The sequence below is a fragment of the Chionomys nivalis genome, chromosome 8 (assembly GCF_950005125.1).
Source record: "Chionomys nivalis chromosome 8, mChiNiv1.1, whole genome shotgun sequence".
In the NCBI taxonomy this organism is placed as follows: domain Eukaryota; kingdom Metazoa; phylum Chordata; class Mammalia; order Rodentia; family Cricetidae; genus Chionomys; species Chionomys nivalis.
Window position 1 is genome coordinate 15,022,438 of NC_080093.1, and position 18,964 is coordinate 15,041,401.

The 18,964-nt window shown below is 49.7% G+C and overlaps 2 protein-coding genes across 3 annotated transcripts in view; one reads left to right on the forward strand and one right to left on the reverse strand.

The window, feature by feature from the left end:
- Nucleotides 1–4,218, forward strand: part of Fbxw4 (F-box and WD repeat domain containing 4) — a 95,685-nt gene extending 91,467 nt beyond the window's left edge. The window contains exon 10 of the transcript XR_009057622.1: nucleotides 3,362–4,218. The gene's annotated coding sequence lies outside the window, so the exon portion shown is untranslated. The remainder of the gene's footprint in view (nucleotides 1–3,361) is intronic.
- On the reverse strand, nucleotides 160–18,960 carry Dpcd (deleted in primary ciliary dyskinesia homolog (mouse)). Of its 2 annotated transcripts, XM_057779952.1 has the most exons (6): nucleotides 18,824–18,960; nucleotides 12,412–12,492; nucleotides 5,920–6,044; nucleotides 5,381–5,514; nucleotides 588–690; nucleotides 160–300 (listed from the first exon to the last, which is right to left on the reverse strand). In XM_057779952.1, exons 1-6 carry the CDS (start codon nucleotides 18,885–18,887, stop codon nucleotides 196–198), a joined length of 612 nt encoding a protein of 203 aa, XP_057635935.1. In that variant the 5' UTR covers nucleotides 18,888–18,960; the 3' UTR covers nucleotides 160–195. The 2 variants fall into 2 exon arrangements, with proteins under 2 accessions (XP_057635935.1, XP_057635936.1); XM_057779953.1 differs by lacking the exon at nucleotides 12,412–12,492 and having other exon boundaries at nucleotides 18,824–18,939.
- Between the last annotated feature and the right edge of the window lie 4 nt (nucleotides 18,961–18,964).

An 18,964-nucleotide genomic window follows, 5' to 3' on the forward strand; every position in this document is an offset into this window, starting at 1 on the left:
GAAGGGCAGTCCTTCCAGAGTAGCTCCAAATGGCTTTACTCAGGAACAAAACCACAGGCAGAAGCAAGCTATGCCCCAAGAGCCACGTCCGTGGCCTCTGAAGTTCTTAGAGGAGGCTGCCCACGCCAGAGGAACCCAAGCCTGGAAGTCGCCCAGCTTCCTTCACACTGGAGGTCCAAGCAAGGCTCAGGACAGCTACTGGGTCTTACAGTCCCCATCACTGCTGTGGGCTGTCTTTACCTTCTTTAGCTCCTTCTGTAGCTCGGACTCAGCCACCATGACCTCCTTTGGCTTCTGATACTGTGGAGGGAACCAGGGAGAAAGCATAACTCGGTTACTAGCCCCTCCCTCCACACACACACTCTGGATCCTCTTGTACATGAGGAGACATAGGAGAGCAGGTCTGAAGGACTTGCTCAGGGCTGTGGCTGGGGAGGAGCATCCCCATGAAGACCGCTCAAGTCCCCGTCATGGCCCTCCCCCTCCCCCAGATGAGTAGGAAAGCCTGATCTTCACCAAGGAGACCTAGGACTTGGGGTGCCTGAAGGCAGGAGAGTGGGTGAGGGAAGAGGAACCTCTTCTCTTACAGAGATTATCAGGGTGCAGTGGGCATGAGCAAAGCTCAGTGCAGAGTCCTCCAGAGGAAGCTGGTGTCGGTCTAGGTCAGGAATGGAGAACTTCTTGTAGTACCTGTGGGGACACCAAGAGGCTGCTGGGAACTAGCACGGTGACCCTGGCAGTTGGGCACCAGGCCCTTCACCACCAGGTTTCTACATAGCTCCCCCCTACTTTTTTTTTTTTTTTTTAAAGATTTTTATTTATTATGTATATAGGTTTCTTCCTTCATGTATCCTGAAGTACAGAAGAGGACACCATATCTTATTACAGATGGTTGTGAGCCACCATGTGGTTGCTGGGAATTGAACTCAGGACCTCTGGAAGAGCAGCCAGTGCTCTATTCCTCTGAGCCATCTTTCCAGCCACCTTCCCCTACTTTCTATACAGGGCCTGGGTTTTTTGGGTCTGTGGCTCTGGAATCAAAAGGATGATGGCAGCCTTACAGCGGGTCAGCCAAGGGTGAGCAGAGCCAGTGGGGGTTCTGAGATTAGCCCAGGGGTCAGACTCACCAACTATACAAAGAACATCCCCAGGCTCATGAGGACACCAGAAATGGGACATTTCTCCTAACAAGCATCAGCAGGACTTCTAAGGCTGTTTACATGAGACCTCACTGAAAGACCGGGGTGACGACAACGTGTCTCTGAAGGCCTCATTGACCGACTACTAAAACCAGAGCAGAGTGTCACCACAAGGGGCTGTCTTCCTGGGAGGACAAGTCTGGACCCTTTTCCCATATAGTAAACACAAAACCAACCAGATAGCACAGATTCTGAGGCTTTGCCAAGAGGGAATGCAGTTGGGAGGGAGAGAGGGAGGGTGCTGGTGAAGTCAGGCTCAAAGTTCCTCATGCCTGGCCCTTACTTGATGCCCTTCCTCTCAATTTCCTTGGTGGACGTGTGGGCTAGATGGGATGGGCACCAGCCAAGGGTGGCTAGAGCCCCTACCTGGACAAGTCCTTTTCTGAAGAGGGAGAGCGGCTGTGTGGGCTGAGGAGGGAAATGCCTCAGGCAGGTACAAACAAACTCAAGAGAAGGGCCTGGAGAGAATGGGCTTTTAGTACTTCAGAGGGACCTGGCCCTTGCGGTGACAGCTACACTGAGTCCACTTCAAAAGCTCTCATGCCCTGGGGACTGGATGCAGGGTTCTGCCCTGTCTTCCCTGCCCAAATCCCTCAGTTCAGAAGAGGCTCTGGGGCCCCTCTCTTCCCAGGTTCCCCTCTCCCCACCAAGGTGTAGGGACCCACGCAGGAAAAGAATGTTTATTCAAAGGCTGACAGTTCAAAAGGAGTGGGGGCTGGGACCCTAATGGTACTGCACGTTGCTTTCTTTTCCAAAGCTCTGCCCCAGGGAAAGGCGATCCATCTGCCTGCAATGGGTGGAATGCCTGCTTCATCCTCTTCCTAGCCAACAAGCTAAGTGAGGGCTTTTCCTGGGGCCCTGGTCTGGCCTGCAAAGGTGGCAGACACTGATAATAGCAGGGGGTCAAAGGTTAAACAGTGGAGATTAGGTGAACACAAAGGCTTGTTAGGAAGTGTTAACATCTTCCCTGCAAACATACACAGAAAGCAGGACCAGGAGAGAAGCACCGCCCACCCCCAGGCAGGGCCAATGGAAGAGAAGCAGCCCAGGGCTTGTGTGCCCCCCCCCCCCCCATGCCAGGCAACTTCAGGATCACAGAGAACTTAAGGTGTGTGGCTTGCCCCTTCCCTTCCCTACTCCTACCACCAGTCTAGGGAATGGAGGTTGCCAGTGCCTGAGAGGGTTAGCTTTGCATCTCTGATGGATTTTGTTCATTGGGTGAGGCTAAACAACCTTTCCTAGAGACCGCTGACAGCTGACATCTAGGGTCTCCACCTTTCCCTCTGCACACCGCCCCTGCTCACCTGCTTACCTGCTCAGCCTAGGGTGTGCCACAATACCTGAACTTAAATTTTTCGCCAGCATCTGGATGAGAGGAAGCCACTGTGCTTCTGGAAAAGTCAGAGTGCCTTCCTGTCCCACTCTACTACCCTGCCCAGTTCCCTGCAACCCCTGGCTCTGTGCATGGAAAAGGGTGCCGGTTAGGCTTGGTGAAAGCCCGTGAAGGAGCTGAGGCAGGGGCAGGCCTGCTGTGGACAGTGGCATGGTCTCTGCCCCACACTCCTCTAGCGTCCACTGGCTTGGCAGGTATCCAGAGACGTCTCCAGCCAGTCCTGCCCTCAGTGGCAGCAGGTAAACTGAGTGGCAGCAGGTAAAGCTCAAACCTCAGGCACTGGGCAGACTACACCATGGCTTCCTGCTGCCTGCAGAGTCACAATGGAGAGGCCCACACTCAGCTTCTCAGAGCCTGTCAGGAAGTTCTGCGAACATGGAGTCCTGTCGTCTAGATTACTCACTAATAAAAGCCGCAGTTAGAGTATCACCAGTGTCAAGTTAGCCAGGCTCTCTTCAGCGCCCTTGCTTTGGCAGCTTGACCATGGTACAGGGTGCATGTATGTATGTGATCCTAAGTTCCTCAAACTGTCGCGAGGTAGTGTAAGCACGCTTCTCACAAGTGAGGAGACCTTGGCCAGAGTCTACTGTTGGCACCTGGCAGGGGCTAGGTCTAAGCCAGAGTCATCTTAGTCCAGCACACTCGGTCTTTCCACTTCCGGTTGCTAACTTCCAGGCTGAGACATGGAACCTTCCTTATACAAACATGTTTCTCAGGACCAAATGGCGCCACACCAGGGTCCCATAGAAATGGTTTCTTCCTTCCCAAGGTCAAGACTACAGCAAGACACTGGAATCAACTTCAAGCAAAGTGACTAAGCCAGTTCTGCAGGGGCAACAAGCAACTGTGTAGCTCTGGTTGGGAACCTTGTTTTGGATGCTAAACGAGGGCACACCTCTAGGTGAAGAAAAGCAGAACCCAACAAAAGTGCTCTGGTGGGGGGCTCCGCAAATGCACAGCACTGAGAGAGAAGGGTACACTACTCTCTGTACAGGTCACTGTATGCTTTTTATATGCATTTCTACAGCCATTAATATATAGGTAAGAATATGCTTCATGTCCCCCTCTGGATGGTATCATGATCAGGAAAGAGATTTTAAAAGTGTTCTAAAAAAATAAATCCTGCTCATACAAAACACTGCTGTGATTTGTTTGACGGCTGGAAGTACCGGTAACGACTGAAGGTAGAAGGTAGGAACTCTATTAGGCACAGGAAAGGACTGGTTAAGTTTGGTGGCCTCTCCAGCCTACTTTCGAAAATAGGGACCTGCAGGGGGCAGGCTAAGCCTGGTTTAGGACTCAATTCTATTCTATTCAATTCTAAAGTGAGCACCAAAATATCATTTTCTTTTCCCTCTGTGTGAAGCCCTCCTCCTAGGGTACCACTCCCATCCTACCTTGCATCCAATAGTGGAATGCTTCACTAGCGAGAGCCCCTGGCCAACAGCGCCACCTATGGCATCTATGTATACACAAGCAGGGGATGGGGCCCAGAGGATCTGCTCACAGATGAAGATTTTGGTGAGCTAGCTGGCCCCTCTTCCAGCATGCTCTTGTAATCACATTTCTGCCTGATATCTGTATTCCACAGTGACCTCTGGGGGATGGAAAGGAGGCAGCAGCCAGCTCCACAAAGCGCTGAGCTGCAGATTCAAATGCTATCAGAAGCACTTTTGTTCCTAGTTTGGACCCAGGGCTTCGTACGCCAGGGAATGCTTGCTGAAGCACGGAGTTTGTTTTCCTACAGGCAATTTCTCTGTTGTCTGAAATTGCTAAATTCCACTTTAGGCACTGACTCCTGTTAATGATGAGAACAATAACGGGAACAAACTGCCTTTTATCTGAGGACTTCAGTGTGCTTTATAAACGCAAACCCTTATTATTATGACTTTATATTTATAGACAAGGTCCACTACAGGGGCTGCTGGCTGCATGTACAGCAATAATCCTGAAATTAATTCATTCATCTCTACCCTTTCCCTTGTCCCCTTAACCCTGCCAAAGTGACAGGGTGTGGGGGTGCTAAGAGGACAACAGGACCCGGGGCTGCACTGGAGGTGGCTGGGAAGCCCTCTGCTTCCTAAAGGAGACTGCACCACATCACCTGAAGGGGGGAGGAGAGCTCTCCTGTGAAGCAGCAGATGCGATGTAGGCACCATGGGGTGAGGCTCTGAACCCCAGCATCAAGTTGGGTGGTTTGGCAGCTTGTGGACGAGGAGATTAAAAAAAAAAAAAAAAAAAACACCAAAACCCTCCCCAAATGAGGTCCCTGTTTAGAACTGGCCCTCATACTCTCTCTAGCTCAGGCTGAAGCGGATTTGTTTCTAGACCCTTCGTCTGTGATCAGAGTACCAGAAACACACCCTGGCCACCTCTCAAACCTTAGCACTCACTGCCTTCCCCCTAACAGATCACAAAGGGAATCTGAAACAGAATTCTAGAGATTTCTGAGAGTCAAACTTCTGCCTGCTTCCCCTTAGTCCAGAGAAGGACGAGGGCTGCCACCCAGATGTAGCTTCCTTCCAATTCAGTGACGTCATCAAGCCAAGTTCACCAGGTCAAGGACATAACAACCCTAGAGCAAACTGCCAGAGACCACAAGCTAGTGGTTAAGCCCTCATTCATTCAGCAGATAGTCACGTGAGCCCTAGGCTAGGCCAGGTCCCAGACTAGACCCTGGCTTGGGTTTTCCCTTGATGGAGCTGCTGCACAGTCAATTCCCCGACTCTCGGAGCCCACCCTACCTCAGCTCGCACCCAGGGAAACAGGTGCCCACTGTGCCACTCACTTTTTGTTGGTCGTTCTAACAATGACACAGCGCTCCTTCTGGGCCACAGAGACGCTATAAACATCCTTTGGGTAGGGGAGATTTCGAATCCGCCACTGGAAACTTGTTTTAGTGTCCTTGCGCATGAAGATGGGCTGTGGAAAGCAAACCAGCCCAGGGTGACCTTAGACTTGCGTAGTAGAATGACCTTGAACTTCTGTTTCCTGACTCCACCTCCCCAAATGCTGAGACTACAGGGCTGTGCTATGACACCCAGGTTATCAAGGACCATTCTTGGGTTGGCCCCCACCCTCCCCAGGCTCTAGCTAGAGCCAGACAAGAAACCCTCTGCTCTTCTCCATGGCTCCCACCCGAAGCAGTTGCTATTGCTGTGACATACCAGGCCTGGAGGCCTTACCCTGGAATGGGCAAAATAACGTGTTTGGATGTTCATACAAACCTAGTGTGGCTAGGTGGACATAGTGAATATAAGGTGGTCAGCAAATCATGGTCAGAAGTTTCCTCCCACTCCCCCTTAGACAATGGACAAACAGACATACATTGGCATTACTTTCCTTGATGAGCTCGGACCCCAGACTCCCGGCTCCTGAGGGCGCTGGCTCTCCCACTTCAAGTTGCCACTGGCCCAAGGCTCCCAGGGCGTTTTTCACACGCCATTTTCTCACTGGCGAGAGAAACAAGCAAAGGATGAACACTCTTCCCGCCAAATCTGACAGGACATTGGATACCGGGACAAGCCGGGGCCTTTGTCTCGATGCTGGGTCTTTTGCACCTAATGGGGAATCACATAACCTGGGAAGTCAAACTGGGGCACCGCAGCAGCAACAGCTTGCCAAGTCCACCTCAAAGGTAGGCTGACCCCTGGAACTGAGCAGCTCTAGGAGGAATCGTGGGGGCACCCAGCAGAAGGCAGAGAGCTGACAAAGGTCATTTCTGGAAATGGGAAATCTGGGTCTTCAAATGGAGTTTAGCTGTGGTTTGCTGTTTCTTGAGACGCAGTCTTACGAGATAGCCCTGGCTGTTTTCAAACTCTTCCTTCTGTCTTGGCCTCGAGTGTAAGGATTGCAAGAGTGTGCCAGCATGCCCATCTTTGGATGCATTTCCCTCTCTAATAACTACGCAAAGGCAAACGAACTGCATGAGAGCTGTTGTCCAGGTTTCTCTCACGATTCACAAAGTCCAAAGACACTCACTTATTTCAGGCAGGCCTGGCTTAATAGCAACAACAGACAGCAACCCCGCCCCCCGACACACACACAGCCCAAAAGTTGTTTAAATAATCTTGAGCTAGGTGTAACTCACTGATAGAGTTTTTCCAAGCACTAGGGTTAACCTCTATTATTGCAATCAACAAATAGTTTGTTGATTGTATTTTGTGAGACTTATTTATTGCTTTATATGTTTGGCTTATATTTATATACTACATTTTAAATGCACTAAGTGTAAGTGTGATTTCCTTTTGTAAAATGGATCCTTATGTTTATAACTTGATAATGCAAATAACTATCTTTCCTTCCCATGTATACAACTCAGACATTTGCGAAAGGTTTTTCTTGTTGTGGTTGATGTTTTTAATACCTGCCCTCCTGTCTGTTTTGTGATGTAAACTCCTTCTGTAACCTAGGCTACTGCTAACCTCAGGGTAGACTTCTGGCTCAGTGTCATGGGTCACCTGAGCCACCATGCCTGTTTTTATTTTGGTGTTGTTTTTGTCTTTTAAATAAGATACATCTATTATGGAAATCAGATATCCAGACAAGAGTCAGCGGGCAGATTCTCACTGACCTCCAGTCAATCCTGTGCTGGTGGCTGCTCCCACGCAGTCCACAGTGGAGATGTTCTGCTGAGGTCCACCCTCCACCCCCACCCTTCTGCTGTTTTAAGCCTGGGCCGCTGAGTTGGGGCATCCTACAGCAAGAGCTAAGCAGGAGGTGCTGAAGTCTTCCAGCTCCTGGAGCTGCTCGAGGATGTGACCAACTCAGAAAGGACCTGATGGGCAACCACAACTGTTGTCAGGGACGGCTCTCTCTTCAGGGTGGGGTGGGATCTTTTCATGGTGGTAGCATCAGGCTTGTGGGCTTCTGAGCAGCTGGGCCAGGCTTGCACATGCTCACTTCTGTGAGCACAAAAGCCAAACACAAAAGTGTGATGTAGAATTAGAACCTTCCCATGAATATGGGCTTTTTATAAGGTCTGCTGAATTCTGCAGTGTGATTTTATTACATCTTAGGGCCAAAAATTCTCTCTAGAAACACATTTGCAAGTTTATAATGGAAATGAATAAGGATAAGTGAAACCTGGAAATATGCTTTCTAGGCAACTTCTTATGCCCACAAATACTTCCTTAAGTGAATGGGCTGTGACTAGGAGTGTATGCAAACCTAGTCCCTGCAACACCTCCCCAGAACACCATGGAAGATGGCCTCAAGGGACTCTGGGACAGTTGCAAACAAGTGACAGACACCTCCTAGCAGCAGCTTACTATGACAAGATGACAGAGCCCGCTCCCTGTGACAGCAAAGATCACCCCTGGCTTCTTAAACCATGTCTAAAATGCTACGCACAGGCTGGGGTACAGCTTGGTGGTAGAGCTATGCCTAGCATGTGTAAGACCTCAGCAATAGGAAGAAGGAGGGGAGGGGAAACCCAGCAACAGCTACCCATATAAAAAACAAGGCAGAAAATTACTTTTTCCCCAGAGATGGTTACAGCAGTACCAGGGGACAGCTACACAAGCACCTGAGACCGTTTGGTTTCTTTTAAGACAGGGTCTCACAATGTAGCTCTGATGGTCCTAGAACTCACTATGTAGACTAAGCTGGCTGTGAACGCAGAGGTCCTACTGCCTCTGCCTTGCAAGTGCTGGGATTAAAGGTGTGCACCCCTGTGCCTGGTAAGAGCACTTAGTATTGGGAGCAAACTAACACCTCTGGGTCCCCATGCCATTGCTGTGAACACAGCCATCACAGGTTTAAAGGGGCAAGTTCATTTAGCAGACGTCTAGTCCAGCACCGCTGTGTTTGTTTATTTATCGAGGAGAAAGCCTTTCTTCCCACCTGCCTCTATTCTCCCGGGATCAAACATCAAGAACAGCCAAAATTCAGGTCTACTGATCATGTGCCACATACTTAGAAGGCTGGGAGGATGGAGGCTAGAGGCTATCGGGCTAGATGACAAAACAAACAAAGAGATTCGGGTCTTACTTAGAACCCCATATTCAGAGTTTAGTCATCAATAAGAGATAAACTGTTGTCTCCAAATGTTCTAGACAGATGTGATGTCCCGAAAGCCTTCTTCAGCACTTTTCTTTTTCTTTTCTTTTTTTTTTTGGTTTTGAGATCAGGTCTCTCTATGTAGTCCTGGTTGTCTCAGAACACACTGTGTGGATATGGTTGGCTTCAAACTCACAGAGATCCTCTTGCCTCTGCCTTCTGAGTGCTGGTATTACAGGTGTGACCACCATGCCCAGCTTGTGTTTCTATTTTTATACTTTAGCCTTTAAAGGGCAGGTGTGGTTGTCTGAAGGGGAACACTGGGGAAGCAAGACGGCCCTGTACTCCTGGGTTCTGTTAAACCGCTTGGCCTTGGGACAGCACCAGTATGGCTCCTAGGAGCAGGAGGCACTGCAGGAACCAGCTCATCTTCCATAGAAACCTGCCCAAGAAGGAAAGGTCACTGCACTTCTGTTTCCTTATTTCTTACCCCAATGCCGCTCAGGGTCATGAAGTGTGGCACCCTTGGCTGTCTCATTTCAAGCACCCTGGAAAAATCATACTCTTCACTAGAGTATAACACTGTAGGAAGGTTCCCTTTCCAGCCTCTCAGGAGGCAAGATCCAATGAAAGATTCTGAAGTCCTTACTCTTCTCAGGTATGTGGGCATGGGTGTACACAGGCAGAAACACAGTCTGGGCTTTCTGGTCTCGCCTTTGTTCCTGTACTCAAGGACAGCTCCTGCGGCAACGGAGGACGGTTTCCACCTGCTGTCACTCTGATTTGATTATATGTTAAACCCAAACTGGTGTGCACAAGGCAGCTCCCCGGGACGCTGTCATCTCTTCCCAGCTGAGTCAGGGCCATCCTTTGGAAAGGAGACTTCCAATGACCCCATAAAGGGTCTGCAGGAAATGTGTGAAGGAGGCAGTGCGGGGAAAGGGGGGCTTTCCCAAGTCAGCAGGAAGCGAGCTGATGCCTGGATGCTGAAAGCAGTCCCATCTTTCAGGTGGGCTGGAAAGTGGAGGCCCTAAAGGCCTCCTTCCCCAAAGCTCTGAGGCCTGGCCCACTTCCAATACGGATAATTACATTCCCTTTCCTAAATACTCCCTGCAGCTTAAACTGGATGCAGGATTCTTCCTTTCTGCCCTAAAACACCGCAACATTGCTATGTGGCTATTAAACAGCTGCCGTGGCCCATCCCCAAGGAGGCTGAAGGAATCGAGTGGTCATTTATAAAGCCGTTGAAGTGCCCGGGGATGAAAGTGCTCAATATCCTCCAAATGCGGCCTGTGCTGGTTAGGCTGGCGGTCAAATACCAAAGCAGATTAAGAGGTAATCCAAATGTAATCGCTGGGGGACGGTCTGCCCTTCAGCCTGGCCCCCTGGACACACTGTGTTCTTCGGGGGTTGGTTTGATGTTCCGATCATTGTGGCAAGGCCCTTCAGCTTTTCCTCTATGAATACACACAGCGTTCATTGTGGGGGGGTGGGATGAATAGCCCCGAGAGGGAGAGAAGAGATGACACTAACATGCTTATTAACACCGACTGGAGGAACTTTGTCCCAGACAGATGCACACCTACTGGCAATTCTTCCTCCGTAAATTACTTTCTGAGCTTTTTCTCTAACAGAAAACCTGTTTGACCAATTATCAAATTTGTGTACTAGCTGGGGGAAAAAATGGAAACCATTTCACTCACTGCCACAAAAACTAAATCCACATTCAACTTCACAGTGTGCACAGGCACCAGCCAGCTCTGGTCCTGGGATCATGTTCACACATTAATAACCAGGCCGGCGGCATGCGCTTGCAGTCCCAGCTACTTGGTCCTCTGACCTCAAGTATCCCACTTGAGCCTCAAAAGTCTGAGGCCAGCCCAGGTAATGTACGGAGATCCCGTGTCAGAAACAAACAAATGAAAAGCTAACACTGGATGATGTTTTGCAAGGGGCTGGGGTTAGGAATAAAAACAAACGGATCCTAGAGCCTGGCAGCGCAGCCTTTACCCTCAACTCTACGAAGGCTGGGATGGGAGGATAGCCCAGCCCGGGATGCACAGGAGGACCATGTCCTGAGAAAACAAGAACAAAATAAAGGGCAGGATTTAAGCATTCTTTGCTCTAAGATGACGCCACTGGACATAGAGGCTCAAACACTTCGGTCTGGCTCAGACACCACCCAGCTTTGTGCTTTTCAACATGGTGCTTAACTTCTCTGAGCTTACTCCTTCAACTGTAAAATGGGGACAACAGAGCCTATGTCGTGGGGCTTTAAGGAAGATGGTTACATGAAGTAATTCAAGTAAAGCCCCTGGAATGATGCCCAGTTAGTGTGTTAATGTCATTATTAGGTAAAGCAGCCAAATGGTGAGTTACGTCCCTCCTCCATTCTTGCTACTAAGCAAAAGGAAGTTTGAAGGCCACGGTCTAGCCCAACCTGCTACCACCAGAAGTGGGACAGGAGCGCACACAGCACTACAGAAAGGAATCCGGTCTTACTCTTAATTTTAGTATCATTCCCAAGCATGGCAAAGGGGCTGCGCTTGTCTGTTTTTATGGCCTCCACTGCACTACCTGCTTTGTTTGCTGTGTGGAGAAAAGATGTGACATGAGGGGCTGGGCAGGAGCTGTGACCGGACTCAGGGTGACGGCGGTGGTTAGCTCACGTGACCTCTGCTTTCATAAGTTCTCCCGTTAGACATTCCAAGGCCGTCACCCCCTGGGAGCGCTATAAATTACAATGCATTGTGAGGATATTACTACTGTATTGGTTTCCAGCGAATCAGTGTCATATGCTAAACACATCAAGATTTTTAATAGCGCAAGACTAAACCAATTGGGACTGGAGCCCAAGCAGCTCATAATAAGAAGGGATCAACACTTCACTACAACTGAGCATGCGCAGGACACACATTTTTAAGACTGGGGACTGAGAGAATATGCAAACCAGTATAACCCATGTTGTCAGTTCAAGACATTTATGAGCTGTCAGGAAAAGGGAAAAAGAAATTCCCTCACCAATACTACCTGTCGATCAGACCCAGGAAGAAATGAAAGTCAGGAATAAAGACAAGAAAATAACTCAGCCTGTGATTCCATCATTGGTCTTAGCATTTCAGGTGTGACTTAATAAAGAGACCAGCTCCCATGGTGGAGAGCTTTGGGCCCTGGTCACAGGGCCAGTCACCCAGCTCTGGGAAGTCAGTTAATGCCGTGTGCATCCCTGGGAACAGAGAGCAGGCAAATCAAATCATCCCCAGAAACCCGAGCTGCAACTCTGATTCATGAGCCTATTCTTAGGAGGGGATCCTGGGCACACAAAGCGATGCTGCCGCAGAAATCACCATTCCTGCCCAGTTCATGCCATTCAAGATGAGGGTCATATTTAATGGTGTCGTCAAGGAGGCAAGGTCAGAAGCTGCCACGTCTGATGCTTGCCCTTGGTGTGGCTTCAGGAAGCAACAGAACAAGCAAGCAAAAAGCTTGAAGTGCAAGCCTTGTTTTACCACCGCTCCCCTCTACTCAGCATTTTCTGTGATCCCCTTTTTCCATTGTCTCTTAGAACCCCACCCCTGCCCGAGAGGCTCACTCGCCCTCTCATTTAGCTGGAGGTGGGGGATGGGCTGTGCTGGGCAAAGGACTCCACTCGGCTTCTCGGGTTCAGTGTTCAGAACAGTCGTACCCCAAAGACCACCATCTCCCTACCATGCACACTGCATGCTGAGATCCCCGCTCGAGCCTCAGGCCAGGAGCATTCAAGTGGACATCCATCAGCCCCAAGAGCTGCTGAGGACCCTCAGGGAGCCCCCCACTTACCAAGCAGTTCACTGGTCTTCTCATCGTATTCTTCAGCCATTTCCTTCCCGTCAGGGAACAAATAGTGCACCATCCTCTTCCCTACACAGAGCAAAGAGCACCTTATCCCACAGCTGCCCTCGGCCTTGCCCCTGCAGACCGAGAGCACCTTACCCCACAGCTGCCCTCGGCCTTGCCCCTGCAGACCGAGAGCACCTTACCCCACAGCTGCCCTCGGCCTTGCCCCTGCAGACCGAGAGCACCTTACCCCACAGCTGCCCTCGGCCTTGCCCCTGCAGACCGAGAGCACCTTACCCCACAGCTGCCCTCGGCCTTGCCCCTGCAGACCGAGAGCACCTTACCCCACAGCTGCCCTCGGCCTTGCCCCTGCAGACCGAGACATCTATCTCCCAAACAGCAGCAGCCTGAGAACCTGGCCAGTGCCTCCCCTGCCCTGAGCTTCTTGTTGGCCACCATGGCTTTTGAGATGTGTCCCAGGCTCCCTTCCCATCTCTGAACACACCTTTGCTATGCTGCGCCCACCACCAAAAGTCATGCTTCTTCCCAAGCATAGAACTTTCCTCACTCTTCGACGCCTAGTTCAAGTGTCACTTCCTCTGAGTCTCCCTCACCTATGACTGCAGCCACCATGGCAGATGGGTCACCTCCCCTCAGGTCTGAGTCCAGCCCACAGCAGAGCATTTCCCACACCAGGACAGTGTTAAAAGCATCTGGTAGAAATGGACGGACGGCATTCCATGTCTTTCCCCACTTCCTACAACCAGCGCTAGATGCGCTGATGTGAGCCGGGCTTCCTGACAGGTGCCTCCAGCCACACCGCCGCTGCCTTCGTCTACACATCTCTAGGCCACTGCCGGCATGGAGCCCAGGATGCTGTCATCATGTACCTGCTCCCTGACACACACACGGTTATGATTTTTACATCTCTTATGTGAGTCTTTGGTCATTGCTTGTCTCTTCTATTGGACTGGGTACAGGTCCACAGTCTCCCAGAGATCAGCCACAGAACCTGGGATGTGACAGGAGCTCAAATGCTGACTCAAGAGAATACACACATCGGTGTACGGCACCCATTAACATCGGTGTACACCACCCATTAACATCGGTGTACGGCACCCATTAACATCGGTGTACACCACCCATTAACATCGGTGTACACCACCCATTAACATCGGTGTACGCCACCCATTAACATCGGTGTACGCCACCCATTAACATCGATGTACACCACCCATTAACATCGATGTGTGTGCCACCCATTAACATCGGTGTACGGCACCCATTAACATCGGTGTACGCCACCCATTAACATCGGTGTACGGCACCCATTAACATCGATGTGTGCCACCCATTAACATCGGTGTACGGCACCCATTAACATCGGTGTGTGCCACCCATTAACATCGGTGTACGCCACCCATTAACATCGGTGTACGGCACCCATTAACATCGGTGTACGGCACCCATTAACATCGATGTGTGCCACCCATTAACATCGATGTACGCCACCCATTAACATCGATGTACGCCACCCATTAACATCGATGTGCGCCACCCATTAACATCGATGTACGCCACCCATTAACATCGATGTACGCCACCCATTAACATCGATGTGTGCCACCCATTAACATCGATGTGTGCCACCCATTAACATCGATGTATGCCACCCATTAACATCGATGTATGCCACCCATTAACATCGATGTACGGCACCCATTAACATCGGTGTGTGCCACCCATTAACATCGGTGTACGGCACCCATTAACATCGGTGTACGGCACCCATTAACATCGGTGTACGGCACCCATTAACATCGGTGTACGGCACCCATTAACATCGGTGTACGCCACCCATTAACATCGGTGTACGCCACCCATTAACATCGGTGTACGCCACCCATTAACATCGGTGTGCGCCACCCATTAACATCGATGTGTGCCACCCATTAACATCGATGTGTGCCACCCATTAACATCGATGTGTGCCACCCATTAACATCGATGTGTGCCACCCATTAACATCGATGTGTGCCACCCATTAACATCGATGTGTGCCACCCATTAACATCGATGTGTGCCACCCATTAACATCGATGTGTGCCACCCATTAACATCGATGTATACCACCCATTAGAAGGGTTAAAAAAATCAAACCAAAAAAGCTGGGTGGCGGTGGTGTCACACGCCTTTAATCCCAGTACTCTGGAGGCAGAAGCAGGAGAATTTCTGTGAGTTTGAGGTCAGCCTGGTCTACAGAGTGAATTTCAAGACAGGCTCCAAAGCTACAGAGAAACCCTGTCTCAACCCCCCCACAACACAAAACAAAACAAAACAAAGGATAAAAAGAACCCACGGGAGTCTCCTCGCCAACAACCACTTGCTCAAGCGAAGAGCTGTGTCATTTCTCCCAGGCAGGTAAGTAGATGGAGGTGGGCATGGACCCTCCAGCCTTCCAGTGCCTTCCAGAAGAAGAGCGCTAAGGGGCCTTCTCCTGTTTACTCACACCTCTAGGATACAGTTTCCCTATCAGTCCTAATTTGTATTGCAGGGCAGCTTACCCCCAAATTTGCAAGGCCTCAATAACCAATCAATAATATCAACCCCCTTAATAATCTGAATGCTTCACAGGTAAGAGCTTGCTCTGCAGGCATGAGGAGCCGAATTCGAATCCTCAGCACCGAAAATAAATAGCTGGGTGTGGTTGTGCATTCCTGTAACCCCAGCATTGCAGGGCAGAGACAGGCAGGTCCCAAAAACCAAAAGGGTGAGCTCTGGCTCAGGAAGAGACAGAAATAAGGCAGAGACTAACAGAGGAGTGATGTAAAAGCCTGGCCTTCGCACACCTGACATCCTTCTATGGCCTCCATATATGCTCCTGTACACTCACATGCAAGCACCACACACAAATACACCATACCCCCTCCAAATACTGACCTATGACCAAAAGCAACAAAAGCAGACTTGAGAATGCACTTGAATATTTAGGTTCAAAGCAGCATCACTCACGCCAACTGAAAGGCAGAAGGAACCCAAGTATCCATCAGCAGACGGCTGAACACTGTGAGGGAGAGTACACACACACAGTAGGATGCTTACACTGTGAGGGAGAGTACACACACACAGTAGGACACTTTAGAGCAGAGGCTGGCGTTGGGCAGAGCAATAAGCTGGCCTCTCAAGCATGAGGACCTGAATTTGATCACCATATTCACATACAAAGTCTGGGGCAGTGACGTGTGCATATAATCCCATGACTGGGGAGCTAGAGACAGGAGGATCCTGGGGCTCGCTGAATAGCCAGCCCAGCCTAATGAACAAGCCCTAGGTCCCAGTGAGAGACCCTTTCTCAAAACAAGGTGGAGACCAGCAAGATGGCTGAGCTGGTGAAAGTGCTTATCACCAAGCCTGACAAACTGATTGATCCCAGAAGTCACATGGAGGAGGGAAAGAATCAGTTACCATAAGTTGTCCTCTGAGTACCACATGTATGCTATGGCAGGTATACACATGCACACATGTATGCTGTGGCAGGAATGCACACGCACACATGTAGCTATGGCAGGTATACACATGCACACATGTATGCTATGGCAGGAATGCACGTGCACACATGTATGCTATGGCAGGAATGCACGTGCACACATGTATGCTATGGCAGGAATGCACACGCACACATGTATGCTATGGCAGGAATGCACACGCACACATGTATGCTATGGCAGGAATGCACATGCACACATGTATGCTATGGCAGGAATGCACACGCACACATGTATGCTATGGCAGGAATGCACACGCACGCATGTATGCTATGGCAGGTATGCACACGCACACATGTATGTTATGGCAGGTATACACACATGTATGCTATGGCAGGAATGCACACATGTGTGCTATGGTAGGTATACACACATGTATGCTATGGCAGGTATACACATGTATGCTATGGCAGGTATACACACGCACACATGTATGCTATGGCAGGAATGCACACACACGTATGCTATGGCAGGTATACACACATGTATGCTATGGCAGGTAAACACACGCACACATGTATGCTATGGCAGGTACGCATACATGTATGTTATGGCAGGTATACACACATATGCTATGGCAGGTATACACATGCACACATATAAATGTTAAAAAAAAAAGAAGCAAAATAAACCCACAAACCATTGTGGGCAATTGTGAGGAAGGACACCCAAAGTTGACCTCTGACCTCCACACAAGCACACACAAAATATATAAAGGAAATTCTGCACATGTGACAACATAGATGAACCTTGAAAACCTTCTGCTATGTGAACTAATTAAATCAAATGCTATCTGATTCTACTTACACAAGGTTCTTAGTCAAATTAATTGAAACCCACAGTAGAATGCTGATCACTAGAGGCCGGGGTGGGGGGGAGGATAGTGTGGGGTTCTGTTCTGATGGCTGCTGAGTGTTGGCTTTGGAATGTGAATGAAATTAATGACACCTGTGCCCCTAAAAATAGTTATGACAATAAATTTTATACCCTCCCTTTTTTTGACCACAATTAAAAAAAAACAGATCAAGCATGGTGGTACATGCCCTTTATCCTAAAATTAGGGAGGCAGAGGCAGGAGGATCTCTGTGCCTTCAGGGCCAGTGTAGTCCACACGGCACATTTGGGTCAACTAGGACTACATAGTGACATCCTGTCTCAAAATACAAAAGACCACTATCCCGTGAAGTAATGTCCAAAATCTGCACACTGTGTGATCACAGCGTATCCCAATTCATCTATGCCTCTTCATTTTCTACCATTTCTCCTGCTACAGCCTCTTAAGAAAGGAGACACATAGTTACTCTGTATCCACGCACGTGACACAGGCAGGCAGCATGTAAATGGCTGAATGGTGACTGTTTCCGTAACACTTAGCCACCATCCACTCTCACACTTCCTTGCTCTGCATGTGAGTTATTCTTTGGCACACGGCCACCCTTCCATCTCCACTTACCAAATACCTACTAATCATTCTTTTCTAAAAAAAAAAAGACTTATTTATTATGTATACACTGCTCTACCTGCATGTATGCCTGCAGGCCAGAAGAGGGCACTAGATCTCATTACAGATGGTTGTGAGCCACCATGCGGTTGCTTGGAATTGAACTGGGTTCCTCTGGAAGAGCAGCCAGTGCTCTTAACCTCTGAGCCATCTCTCCAGCCCTACTAATTCATTCTTTAGGGGCTGGAATTTGGTGATTATCCAAAGAGAAAATATTTTCAACTTCATGCTTTCTTAGCATTTCATACACCACCATCCCAACCCTCCTCCCTCCCTCCCCCCTCCCCCTCCCTCTCTCTCTCTGCTAAGGTCTCCTGCCTTAGCCCCTCCTCCACCCTGCCCAGATGACAGGTATGAGCTGCAATCTCTTACTAATATCTCAACCTCTGTTTAACACAAGCTGCTATCTACTTACATTGTCTTCTTCTTGATCATTTTCTGATCTCCTAGGAGAGCACAGGCTATGGGTTTTTGTTTGTTTTTCTGTCTGCTCTAGCACAAATGCTGCAGTTAGGAACAAATGAAACCTGACTTTAATTTCCATAAGCTTCAGGCTTCTGTGATTGGCAGCTACCTGCGGAGGTAAGTTCCCAGCTGTTAAGCTTTAAAGGGAATTCAGCTCTAATTCACCCCGGCTGCCAAGTGGGTCCAGGAAAGACCTCTGAAGTAGAGGGGACTTACACTGAGCAATTGCAGGATGGGGAAAAGCTGATATTTCAAACTCTTGTTCTCGTCATTTAGACCATGGCCCTTGTTCTCTCTCTCCTAAAGACCATAAAACATCTAGAAATCCACTCTAAATAGAACACAGCTGGAAAGGCCCGCTGGAACAACAGCGGCAGCCTACCTGCTTCATTTTATAGTTGGAGAAAATGCGGTTCTAACACATTAATAAGTGAACCAATAGCAGAGTTGATCTAAACCCTGGTGTCTCCCCATTCTATGTCACAGGGCTGCCGTCCTCAATAGGGCCCCATGTCATGTTACAGTTATATCTGACTATCTGCAAAACCTGGGGCTCTAAAACCTTCCTGGACTTCAGTCAAAAAAAAGGGGGGGAGGGGGGTAAAATTTCGCCTCTTGGTACAGCCCTGAGGAACGATGATGAGAGCAAAATGAATTATTTAGAATTACCAACAAAACTCGAGCGTGGCGGGTGAAAGGAAACTTGAGGTGGGTGACCAGAGACTTGGGTTCTACTCCAGCCATCTCCCTGGGCCTCAGTTTCCCCCTCTACAAATGCAGGAAGCTAGCGTGGCTGGCTGATGGTTGCGACAACCCCAGCTCTGCCCACCCAGGCTGAGGCCCTCCCAGGAGAAGCCGGCGCGGAGAGCCCGCCCTGGAGGAGAGCACGAGAGGCTCGAGTTACCATCCTGCAGCAGCGCCGTCTTCTCGGCCGCCCGCAGACTCTCCAGCCAGCTAGTCACCGCCATCTTCCCTCCGCCCAGCAAAGCGCCCGGCCACTTCCATGGCAACTGCTGGGCCGAGGGTCACTTCCGGATGACCCGGA